Here is a 12,668-nt window from a genome sequence, read left to right as displayed (position 1 = left end):
CCCCAATTTAACCCTGACCTAGTCACAAGACAATTTGCAATGACCTCCTAACTGATGCGTCTTTGGACTGTGAGAGGAAACAAAGCACCTGGAGAAAACTCGCGCATTCCACAGGAAAGATGTGTGGACACCTTACGGAGGGACGCGAGAATTGAACTCTGAACTCCAGTGCCCCAAGCTGTAATAGCATTGCACTAACTGCTATGCTACTGCGCTGCCCAGTTATGGCTGTTACTTATTGAATAGCTTCTTTCATCATTATGCTTCATGGCAGGCTTAACTTGAATCACAGTTAAAATTCTCAATGTAAAGGCACCACTCATGGTAGTGTCTAAAAACAATGTCAGAGCCTGCCGGGTTCTCTTGACTTTAAAAACAATGCCTCCTTTATGTTGTTGAACAGAATGCTGTCTCAGCTAAAAAGCTGGCATAAGAGATTTGCATATTAATGTTACAGATTTATTAACAGCTATTTCTCAGCAAAGGTCACATTTGAAGCTAGTTAGTTAACAGGACTTGAGTATGGTCTCGTGGGAGGTCTTTGTCAGTAATGTAAACAACACAAGTGGGAAAAGAAAACTTGTCGATGGGTACACTGCAGGGTGATGAGTTTCAACATGACTTGTTTCACAGTGTGGGTAAAATCCACTTCCAGATTTGTCTGTTTGCTTTTGTATGAAGTTTTTAAAAAATAGTGATTCATTCTTTTGTGTTTAGGTTTACAGAATCTTGTTTTGCATTATTACATGCATGGTGTTTTTAGACATACATTTTTAATTCTAAATTCTCAGTGGGGCTGTTTGTTGGGTGTTTTGGGTTTAAATCTCAAGACTTGAGTGCATAGTCAAAGCTGACCCTGAGTACAGTGTGGAGAGAGGGCGGCATTCACGTTTTAAATAGATGTTGAAGTGAGCTGCAGTTAACATTCAATTGAATGCTAAAAATCTCATTAGAACTTATAATAAATTATTGTCTAATTATGTTCTGTGATTGGTTCTGTCATCTCTGTTAAAGGTTCTAAATAAATTACTTGAAGATCAGAAAGTGTTCCATTATTCTGGCTTAATATTTCCCACATTCCCCTTCCCTTTCCTAATTGTATTTCTTTCTCGAAGGAAAAAAAGTACATAATTTTCAAACTGTTTATCTAGTCTGTAAATTTATTAGGACATTTTTTTTTATGGCTGCGAATGCCCATTCATGCTCTCTCCACTGCCTTTGTTACTGTTGACTAAGTGGAACCACAGCTCTCTTGCATCAGTTGTTCTCTCCAGTGGATTAAATATTAGCTTTATTTGTCATGTGTATATTGAAACATATAGTGAAATATGGTGTTTGTGTCAACGACCAACACAGACCGAGATGTGCTGGGAGCAGCTTGCAAATCTCTTCTGCTTTAGTGCCAGCATAGCACGCCCACAACTTGCTAACCCTAACCCGTACATCTTCGGAATGTGGGAGGGAACTGAAGCACCAGAGGAAACCCATGTGGTCATGGGGAGAATGGACAAACTCCTTGCAGGCAGCAGCAGGAATTGGGCTTTCATCTCTGCTCTCTTGTATCCAAGAAATGGAGATTAAAGCATTTTTGTCAGATAGCTGTTGCAACCATTCACTTGTGAATTTGGTTGTATTGGGTAAATCAGCACTGAGTTCTGTATCCTTTGCCAAATCTAAAAAGTTTGGACACCTTTTTGGTAATGATAAAACCATCCTTTAGCAGCCTCTGCTGCTTACTTCCTTTCTTTGACCTCATATGCAACATGGTAGCAATACTTAGTGCAGTGCTTCAGAGTCAGTGATTGTGGTTCAGTTCCTGTCACTGTCGCTAAGGAGTTTGTACGTTCTCCGTGTGACTGCACGATTTTCCTCTGGGTGCTCTTGTTTCCTCCCACATCTGAAAGACGTACAGGGTTTGGGTTAGTAAGTTGTGGGCATGCTACGTTAGTGTTGGAAGCATAGTGACACTTGTGGGCTGCCCCAGCACATCCTCACACTGTATAACAAACAACACTATGTTTCGATGTACATGTGGCAAATAAGGCTGATTTCTCTTATGAGATCGGACCTAATAGTCCTAACCATCAGTTCAAACAGCATCTATAAATTTGCCAATGGTAAAATTGTTGGCAAAATTTCAGATGGTGATGAGGAGGCATACAAGAGTAAGGTAAATCAGCTGGTTGAGTGGTGTCACAGCAACAACCTTGCACTCATTGTCAGTAAGACCAAGGAATTGACTGTGGACTTCAGGAAAGGGAATTCGAGGGATCAGAAGTGGAAAGGGTGAGCAGTTGCAAGTTCCTGGAGATCTATCCTGGGCCCAACACATTGATGCAATTACAAAGAAGGCATGACAGTGGCTATATTTCATTAGGAGTTGGGAGGAAAATTGATAATGTCTTCAAAGGTGCTCACTAATTTCTGCAGGTGTATTGAGAGCATTCTAACTGGTTACATCACCATCTGGTATGGAGGGGATTGGAAAAAGCTGCAGAAAGTGGTAAAGTCAGCCAGCTCCATCATGCGCACTAGCCTCCTCAGCATCCAAGACACCTTCAAAAGGCGCTGGCTCAAAAAAAGTGGCGTCCATCATTAAGGACCCCCATCACCCAGGACGTGCCCTCTTCTCATTGCTGTCATCAAGGAGCCTGAAGAGAGACACTCAACGTTTCAGAAACATTTCTCCTCCATCGTCAGAGTTCTGAATGCACAATGAGTCCATGAGCATTATCTCAGTTTTTTCCTCCCTCTTTTTGCACTACTTAATAATTTAATTTTCCCTTTTTTATATACTAGTAATTTGTAGTTATTAGGCTTTGCAATGTAGTGCTGCTGCAAAACAATAAATTTCACCAACACTCACAACATGCTGGAGGAACACAGCGGGTCGGGCAGCATCATTGGAAAAGATCGGTCGACGTTTCGGGCCGGAACAGTCCTGATGAAGGGTTCCGGCCTGAAATGTCGACCGATCTTTTCCACTGATGCTGCCCGACCTGCTGTGTTCCTCCAGCGTGTTGTGAATGTTGCTTTGACCCCAGCATCTGCAGATTATTTTGTGTTTAAATTTCACCAACATATGTCAGTGATATTAAATCCAGCTCTGAACCCTGAGCTCACATCTTTCTCTGTTTCTATTCTATCCCATCCCTTCCTACTTGGTCTGAGATATCCTTGACCCCAATCTCACTAAACAGTTGACCTTTCAACTTCCTTTCCTGATTGTGGCAACTGTTTTCTCTCCTCAGTTATTCCCATTAACTCTGTTGGCATGTTTTGGCTCCACAAAAGATTCATCCATAAACCTACTGATCATAAACAATCACAAAAAGTCAAATTAAATGTATTATTAAAGTATGTAGATGTCACTGTATACTACCTTGTGATTCATTTTCTTGTAAGCATTTACAGGAAAGTAAAGAAATACAATAGAATTTATAGAAAACTATACATAAACAAAAACTGACAAATAACCAGTGTGCAAAAGAAGACAAGTTGTGGAAATGAGAAAAAAATACGGAGAACAGGAAATGTAGAGTCTTTGGAAGTGAGTCTGTAGGTTGTAGAATCAGCTCAGTGTTGAGATGAGTGAAGGGTCAGGGGCCTGATAGTTGAAGAGTAATAACTGTTCCTGATGCTATGGGACCTAAGGCTTCTGTACCTCCTGCCTGATGGTAATAGCAAGAAGGGAGCATGGCCTTGATGGTGGGGTCCTTGCTGATGGATGCTGCTTCCTTCTGGCAGTGCTCCTTGTAGAGGGGAAGGTTTTGCCTCTGGCTGACTGGGCTGTATGAACCAGTTTCTCTAGACTTCATTGCTGAGCATTGGTGTTTCCATACCAGGCTTTTATGGTTTTCTGTGTGGTGCCCGAATTTAGTAACACTTTTGTGAATTTCCCATGGGCAGTTTGCTGTGTTACAACCACAATATAAATGTAAGTCGTTGGCTATCAAGTTTCAGCACTATAAATTATTATTCATGTGTACAGACTCCTTTAATGGCATTTTACTGAACTTCAAAGAAATCTAATGTATGGAACACAGCAGGTAGGCAGCATCTATGGAGAGGAATAAAGAGCCGACATTTCAGACCAAGACCTTGATAAATGTTGATATTTAAATGTTAATAAACAATAATAAATGTTGATTGTTTGTTCCCCTCCATAGTTGCCGCCTGACCTGCTGAGTTCCTCCAGCATTTTGTGTGTATTACTCTGGATTTCCAGCATCTGCAGAATCTCTTATGTTTCTGATATATGGAATCTGATTCGATCCACAAAATTAATCTAAATCATTTGTGCTCAGTTTCTGAAATGGATGTCGTGGTCTGCTGGTTTGAATGAACCAATTATTACCAGCCCTGTTCAAAGAAATAAATTTATTCCAAATTGATCTTGGGTACAATTGCATCTAAGTGAGACCTCTGATAAATAATTTGTTCAAGGGGGAAGGGGGTGGACTACTTCCATTCTATATGAATTTGTTGTATAATTAGCAGTGCTTCCTATCAGCTTCTTTGTTTTACTTAGGCTAAAGCTGTGGCTTCCGAATCCAATGCAACGTTCTTCAATATCAGTGCTGCAAGCCTTACTTCCAAATATGTGAGTAAACATGTAAAGCAATTTACTTTTAATGCTTTTTTTGGTGAGTGGCTCTATTTTGGGAAGGGAATTAGAGGAAAGTGCTTTGTATTGGCATTGGCTATGACACAAACTCAAGTTGATTGACGTTCAACCATACGCATGTACATAGCTAAAAGGAACAACCTTCCTCCAGGACCAAGGTGTAAAACACGATGCTGAGGGCTCTGTGAAAACAGCACTTCTGGTATATGTCTTGTGTGTCAAAGTCAAAAAAAAAAAGAAGCTGGATTGAGATAAAGAAGCCAAGTTCACTCAGTCTCTGTAGTTTTCCTTAATGCCATTTATATTTCTCCATTCAAACTTAAAAAGTAATACAAAAAATTTAATTGAGTAAAATAAATTGACGTGTCAGGGGTAAGTGAAGGCCTCCGAAGTAATTGTATATTCAATTACAGTTTATGTTCTATAAAGGCTTTCAATTTTGGAGATGTTATGCCAAATTACAAATATTTCAACAAAAGTCTGAATGACCTAGTCTAATGAAATATTTGTTCCTGCTTCAGGTTGGGGAGGGAGAAAAGTTGGTGAGAGCTCTCTTTTCGGTCGCCAGAGAACTTCAGCCCTCCATCATTTTTATTGGTGGGTACAGCATTGGCTTTCTGTCATTGCTATATCTAGAAGCTTTTCTAAAGTGCTGGCATTTAATGAGTTCTGCTTGTTACTGTGTTGATTCTTCTTGCAGATGAAGTAGACAGCCTCCTTTGTGAGAGGAGAGAAGGAGAGCACGATGCAAGCAGACGCTTAAAAACAGAATTTTTAATAGAATTTGATGGGGTAAGTAATTTGGGGGCAACACGGTAGCATAGTGATTAGTATAACACTATAACAGCGTCAGCGATCCGGGTTCATATTCCTGCCACTTTTTGTAAGGACTTTGCATGTTCTCCCCGTGACTGCATGGGTTTCCTCCAGGTGCTCCAGTTTCTTCCACATTCCAAAGATGTATGGGTTAATAGGTCATGGGTATGATTGGATGATGTGAGCTCATTGGGCCAGTATAGCCTGTTGCTCTGCTATATTGCTCTCTAAGGAGTATAGATTACTAGTTATACAGCACAGAAACAGGCCGTTTGGTCCGACTCATCTATGCCAACAAAGTTACCTACTTGTGTTTGGCACATAATACTCTGACACTTTCCTGTCCATGTACCTGTTTAATATGTTGTGTTGTGTTATATATTTTGTTGACATTTAGAGACTTGCTGCTGTAATGACAGGTAAAGGTGCTGATGTAATGATCCTTCGCAAGTTGGGGCAGAGAGGAGGTTTGTCAAGTGTAGTTAATCTGCTTGCAAATTAAAGGCAAGAAGGGATAATATTCCTCAAAATCTAGTGGTAAATATTGATTGAACATTGTATGCTAATCTAATTAGACTTCCCATCACTCATGACCAGGAGCTTATTGATGATCAACATTTTGGTGCATATGTGAGCTGTGACCCAAGACTCAACTTCTGTGTTTCTCTGTCTCGTGAGAGGTGGCTTGATAACGAAACAAGTTAATTGTAAAGGAAGGCTCTGCTCTATTAGTACAATATTTAATCTGGATTCCACCTAATAGTGTTACCATAGACATAGGAGCAGAATACAGCCCACTGTGGCCGATTTATTATCCTTCTCAACCTCATTCTCCTGTTTCTCCCCGTCATCTTTGACACCTTTACTAACGAAGAATCTATCAACCTTCTCTTCAAATATAACCATCTATGGCAATGAATTTCAAGTTACACCACCGCCTAGCTGAAGAAATTCCTCCTCATATCTGTTCTAAAGGGACGTCCTTGTATTCTGTGACTGTGCCCTCCTCCCTCCACTATAGGAAACATCCTCTCCCCGCCTTTCAATATTCGATAGGTTTCAATGAGATTTCTCTTCTCCCCCTCCCATTCTTCTAAACTGCTGTGAGTACAGACCCACGGTCGTCAAGCACTCCTCATACATTAACTCATTCATTCCCAGTTAATGCTGCTAGATGAATAAATAAATTCAGGTTTCGTCAATCTGGGGATTTGAGTTTGGCTTTACAATACAAAAATGTGAGAAACATTTAAACTGAATATGAAATTGTCCTGCTCCGAGCCTACTTCTTCGGCAAGGACTCTTCCACCCCCACCGATGACCCCTTCTCCCGTCTTCAACCCTCCTCTTCTTCATGGACACCCCGCTCTGGTCTTCTGCCTGCTCTGGATCTCTTTATTGCCAACTGCCGACGGGACATCAACCGTCTCGACTTCACCGCACCTTGTCCCCATTCCAACCTCACTCCTTCGGAACGCTCTGCTCTCCACTCCCTCCGCACTAATCCTAACCTTATTATTAAACCCGCTGATAAAGGGGGTGCTGTTGTAGTCTGGCGTACTGACCTCTACCTTGCCGAGGCACAGCGACAACTCGCGGATACCTCCTCTTATTTACCCCTCGATCGTGACCCCACTAAGGAGCACCAGGCCATTGTCTCCCACACTATCACCGACTTTATCCGCTCAGGGGATCTCCCGTCCACTGCTACCAACCTTATAGTTCCCACACCCCGCACTTCCCGTTTCTACCTCCTACCCAAGATCCACAAACCTGCCTGTCCTGGCCGACCTATTGTCTCAGCTTGCTCCTGCCCCACCGAACTCGTTTCTGCATACCTCGACACTGTTTTATCACCCCTTGTTCAATCCCTTCCGACCTATGTTCGTGACACTTCTCACGCTCTTAAACTTTTCGATGATTTTAAGTTCCCTGGCCCCCACCGCTTTATTTTCACCATGGATGTCCAATCCTTATATACTTCCATCCCCCATCAGGAAGGTCTCAAAGCTCTACGCTTCTTTTTGGATTCCAGACCTAATCAGTTCCCCTCTACCACCACTCTGCTCCGTCTAGCGGAATTAGTCCTTACTCTTAATAATTTCTCCTTTTGCTCCTCCCATTTCCTCCAAACTAAAGGTGTAGCTATGGGCACCCGTATGGGTCCTAGCTATGCCTGCCTTTTTGTTGGGTTTGTGGAACAATCTATGTTCCGTGCCTATTCTGGTATCTGTCCCCCACTTTTCCTTCGCTATATCGACGACTGCATTGGCGCTGCTTCCTGCACGCATGCAGAACTCGTTGACTTTATTAACTTTGCCTCCAACTTTCACCCTGCCCTCAAGTTTACCTGGTCTATTTCCGACACCTCCCTCCCCTTTCTAGATCTTTCTGTCTCTGTCTCTGGAGACAGCTTATCCACTGATATCTACTATAAGCCTACTGACTCTCACAGCTATCTGGACTATTCCTCTTCTCACCCTGTCTCTTGCAAAAACGCCATCCCCTTCTCGCAATTCCTCCGTCTCCGCCGCATCTGCTCTCAGGATGAGGCTTTTCATTCTAGGACGAGGGAGATGTCTTCATTTTTTAAAGAAAGGGGCTTCCCTTCCTCCACTATCAACTCTGCTCTTAAACGCATCTCCTCCATTTCACGTACATCTGCTCTCACTCCATCCTCCCACCACCCCACTAGGAATAGGGTTCCCCTGGTCCTCACCTACCACCCCACCAGCCTCCGGGTCCAACATATTATTCTCCTTAACTTCCGCCACCTCCAACGGGATCCCACCACTAAGCACATCTTTCCCTCCCCCCCCTCTGCATTCCGCAGGGATCGCTCCCTACACAACTCCCTTGTCCATTCGTCCCCCCCATCCCTCCCCACTGATCTCCCTCCCGGCACTTATCCGTGTAAGCGGAACAAGTGCTACACATGCCCTTACACTTCCTCCCTTACCACCATTCAGGGCCCCAAACAGTCCTTCCAGGTGAGGCATCACTTCACCTGTGAGTCGACTGGGGTGATATACTGCGTCCGGTGCTCCCGATGTGGCCTTTTATATATTGGTGAGACCCGACGCAGACTGGGAGACCGCTTTGCTGAACATCTACGCTCTGTCCGCCAGAGAAAGCAGGATCTCCCAGTGGCCACACATTTTAATTCCACATCCCATTCCCATTCTGACATGTCTATCCACGGCCTCCTCTACTGTAAAGATGAAGCCACACTCAGGTTGGAGGAACAACACATTATATTCCGTCTGGGTAGCCTCCAACCTGATGGCATGAACATTGACTTCTCTAACTTCCGCTAGGCCCCACCTCCCCCTCGTACCCCAGCTGTTACTCATTTTTGTGCACACATTCTTTCTCTTACTCTCCTTTTTCTCCCTCTGTCCCTCTGAATATACCTCTTGCCCATCCTCTGGGTCACCCCCCCCCTTGTCTTTCTTCCCGGACCTCCTGTCCCATGATCCTCTCGTATCCCCTTTTGCCTATCACCTGTCCAGCTCTCGGCTCTATCCCTCCCCCTCCTGTCTTCTCCTATCATTTTGCATCTCCCCCTCCCCCTCCAGCTTTCAAATCCCTTACTCACTCTTCCTTCAGTTAGTCCTGACGAAGGGTCTCGGCCTGAAACGTCGACTGCGCCTCTTCCTATAGATGCTGCTTGGCCTGCTGCGTTCACCAGCAACTTTGATGTATGTTGCATGAAATTGTCCTGGTTCACTGATTTTCCTTGTCTAGGTCTGTGTGATTCCAAGCCAACACCAATACCATACCTGTAGTGGAACAATGGGGCTCTTGTCTTAAAAACTATTAGCAACTCAGTTCTTTTGTTGGGTAGGAAGAGGCAAAGAATAATAACCTTGCCTGTATCTTTTGTAATTCTGGAAGATGGATAGATAGATACTTTATTGATCTCAAAGGAAATTAGTGTCACAGTAGCATTACAAGTGCACAGATATACAAATATTAGAAGAGAAGTAAGAAAGAATAAAAAATAAATTGCCACAAACAGTCTAACAGGAGGGGGTCATCACCTCCTTAGCTATAGGTTGACTCATTATAGAGCATAATGGCCAAGGGTAAGAATGACCTCGTAGTGCTCTTTGGAGCATTGCAGTTGTCTTAGTCTATTACTAAAAATGCACCTAAAAGAAACTAATCAAAAGAAAAACATGGGAACCCAGAGTACTTGTGTACTCTTTGGTTAGTGAGGTGCTCATATACAATATGGTGGGGTAATGACAAATGCCATTCATGTGTCATACACGAAATGCTGGAGGAAATCAGGCCAGACAGCATTTATGGAAAAGAGTAAACAGTCGATGTTTTGGCTGAAACCCTGCATCAGGACCTGGAATCTTCCAGCATCTTGTGTGTGTTGTTTGGATTTCTAACATCTGCAGATTTTATCTTGTTTGTGCCATTCATGTATGTGGTGGCATCCATTAGTCTTGCGAGACCATGGATCTGCCCCTGGAAAGTCTTGCACTTTCCAGGGCGCAGGCCTGGGCAAGGTTGTATGGAAGACCGGCAGTTGCCCATGCAGCAAGTCTCCTCTCCACGACACCGCTGTTGTCTAAGGGAAGGGCAAGGGCCGATACAGCTTGGCACCAGTGTCGTTGCAGGAGTTGCCAAAACAAGGTTGAAGGCAACGTTGGACTGCCTTAGGGACTCCAGCTCCAGATTTGTCCTCAGGGTTTACTCCCGAAGCCTTTCCCAGGAGTGGGCATGGCCACAAGGCAGCGGAGGTTTGAAATCAGAGTTTTCCCTCAGGTGGACTGCCTTCCCAGGCTGATGAGCTCCATCTACCCGAAGCACTGGCTTTCAGGCGCCAGGACCTGCCTTCGCCCCTTCTCCTGTCAGTAGAAACAGTTCCGCTGGGCTTAGAGGCTAGGCCACACGAGAAGGCCAGGAGTTGGACTTGGTTGTCAGAGGCTATTTGAGGCGCATGCCGTGAGGAGCACTTTTAGGTAGTGGGAGCTTGTCCTCACTACCACTCCTTGGTTTGACAACCTTGGAACCTTCATGTAAGTACTATTACAGATAACCCATAATGAATTATGAACGCAAATAAAGAATGCTTAATTAAACAATATATTTACAATATTACTGAAATATTAAATACACTGCTGGCTAGACTTCCAAGGCAAGTGCTTCCAGGTTTGAATCTGGCCGGCTCCTTGCAAGCTTCCCATCTGTGCTGGGTTGAGCATCAAGCCAGCAAATCAGCCTTGCTTTTAAAAAAAAACAGACAAAACGCTAAAGAAACGGCAAGATTGCTGCCTGATGTGCCACAAGGCACAGAAAGGAATAATACATATTTAAATACACTACATTGTCAACTGCGTCCATGTCTCAATTCTGAATAAGAAAATCAAGTTTACAATGAATGCGTATCCTTTTGTAAGGAAAGTCCCCATGATGCAAACAGATGATTTGTATCTGATAAATAGAAGAAAGTGGTGATCTTCCCCCGGTTTCTCCTCTTGTTTCATTCCCACGCTCATACCCAGCCGGTTTTCCCAATTTCTCGGAGCATCCCAGCAGAGTGTCACAAGTCCATGGGCTGGGATATAACAAGGACAAGGCAACAGTCATGAACACTGCAGTGTCCAAGCTCAGAGTTGCAAGTTTGAACTCCTGACAGACTATCTCGTTGTCATTGACTAGTTAAAAATACCCTTTTTTAAAACTGGGCAAAAACTTGAATCTTGACTCCTTCATAGTTTGCTGCTGAATACTAAGATGGAATATGGAGGAATAACATAAAAGAATAAAGATTCCAATACTACATGTAGAGTCACGATCAATGTCAATAAATCACTAAATATAAATTTTGATTTGCTTCAGGTACAGTCTAGTGGTGATGATAGAGTTCTAGTAATGGGAGCAACAAATAGACCGCAGGAACTAGATGATGCTGTGCTCAGGTGAGTAACCTCTACTTCTGTACTGCTATAAGTATACCTTGTCAAGCACTTTGACCTGCTCAGTTTTAGATATACTATTCACCAGTCTTTAATGGAAATTTTGTATAGCAGAGAACATTGTAATGAAATTTTGATTTGGAACATTTGCTCACTGGAACTTACTGATTATCAGAGTGGCAGGAGAAAAGGCTTACAACAAAATGTGTTATTAGGTAACATGGTGGTGTAGTGGTTAGCGTAATGCTATTGCAATGCTAGCAATCACCATTTGGGGTTCAGTTCCCACTGCTGTCTGTGAGAAGTTTGTACTTTCTCCCCTTGACTGCGTTGGCTTCTATCCACATTCTAAAGACATACAATTAGAGTTAGTGAGTTGGGAACATGCTGTGTCGGCACTTGAAGTGCAATGATGCTTGCAGGCTGCTCAGTACAATCCTTACTCATTTGATTTGATGCAAACAATACATTTCACTGTATATTTCGATGTACATGTGACATCTTTATCTTTACAAGCAGCTCAAGTATCAGTAAAGGTTTAAATATTTTTCATCTTTTATTTCGGCAAACATTTTCTTCTCTTCACGGCTGGAAAAATTAGGAGACAAGGATGAAGGTTATTTCTCATTTCACTGTTTTTTAATATTTTGTAGATTATTCTAACTTTTTTCAATTTATATTTTTTAATGACTCTGTTAGTGGTCTAAAAGCTTTTGAAAGCACCAGCAGCTTTGACAGAAGCTGATTTTGTTCTGAGGAAATTTGAGTGCAAATTTAAGTGTCTGAAATCATAAAAGGCTTTGGTTGGAGTAAGTGATTTAACTAGAGAACAAATTTGAGGTAATGGGCAAAAGGGGATGAAAAGTTTACAACACAGGTTATGATTTGCAGTATACTGTATTCCAAAAGGAAAGCACATTCAGTAATAACTTTCAGAACAGATTTGGGTAAGAGAAATGTTTGGAGGGTTGTAGGGAAAGAGCAGTGGGATAGGACTGTTGGATCACATCTCCTTGGCACAATGGGCCAAATAGCCTCCCCAATGCAGTACGCTACTGTAATTCTGCAGGTATGGAACCAGGAGAACACCACAAGGATATTTTGAAAGTTGCAATGCTAATCTGTATTTTGTACAAAGGTATAATTATACCACTTATTCTGGTGATTACTTGAAGGTGTGATTGTTTCATTGCTCCTCTTCCCTACAGACGCTTTACAAAGAGGGTGTTTGTCTCGCTGCCGAACAAGCAAGTATGTGATTGACATTTAACAATTGTTAAACTTGCTTC

The 12,668-nt window shown here is 42.8% G+C and overlaps 1 protein-coding gene across 1 annotated transcript in view; it reads left to right on the top strand.

The window, feature by feature from the left end:
• spast (spastin) overlaps positions 1–12,668 on the top strand; it is a 65,699-nt gene that overhangs the window by 44,405 nt on the left and 8,626 nt on the right. The window contains exons 8-12 of the mRNA XM_063039809.1: positions 4,532–4,603; positions 5,149–5,224; positions 5,328–5,419; positions 11,303–11,382; positions 12,588–12,630. Of these exons, the coding sequence (XP_062895879.1) occupies positions 4,532–4,603; positions 5,149–5,224; positions 5,328–5,419; positions 11,303–11,382; positions 12,588–12,630 (363 nt within the window). The remainder of the gene's footprint in view (positions 1–4,531; positions 4,604–5,148; positions 5,225–5,327; positions 5,420–11,302; positions 11,383–12,587; positions 12,631–12,668) is intronic.

Source organism: Mobula hypostoma, chromosome 2 (genome assembly GCF_963921235.1).
Source record: "Mobula hypostoma chromosome 2, sMobHyp1.1, whole genome shotgun sequence".
Taxonomy (NCBI): Eukaryota; Metazoa; Chordata; class Chondrichthyes; order Myliobatiformes; family Myliobatidae; genus Mobula; species Mobula hypostoma.
The sequence above is the reverse complement of the archived record's forward strand: the minus strand, read 5'-3'. Positions and strand labels throughout refer to the sequence as shown.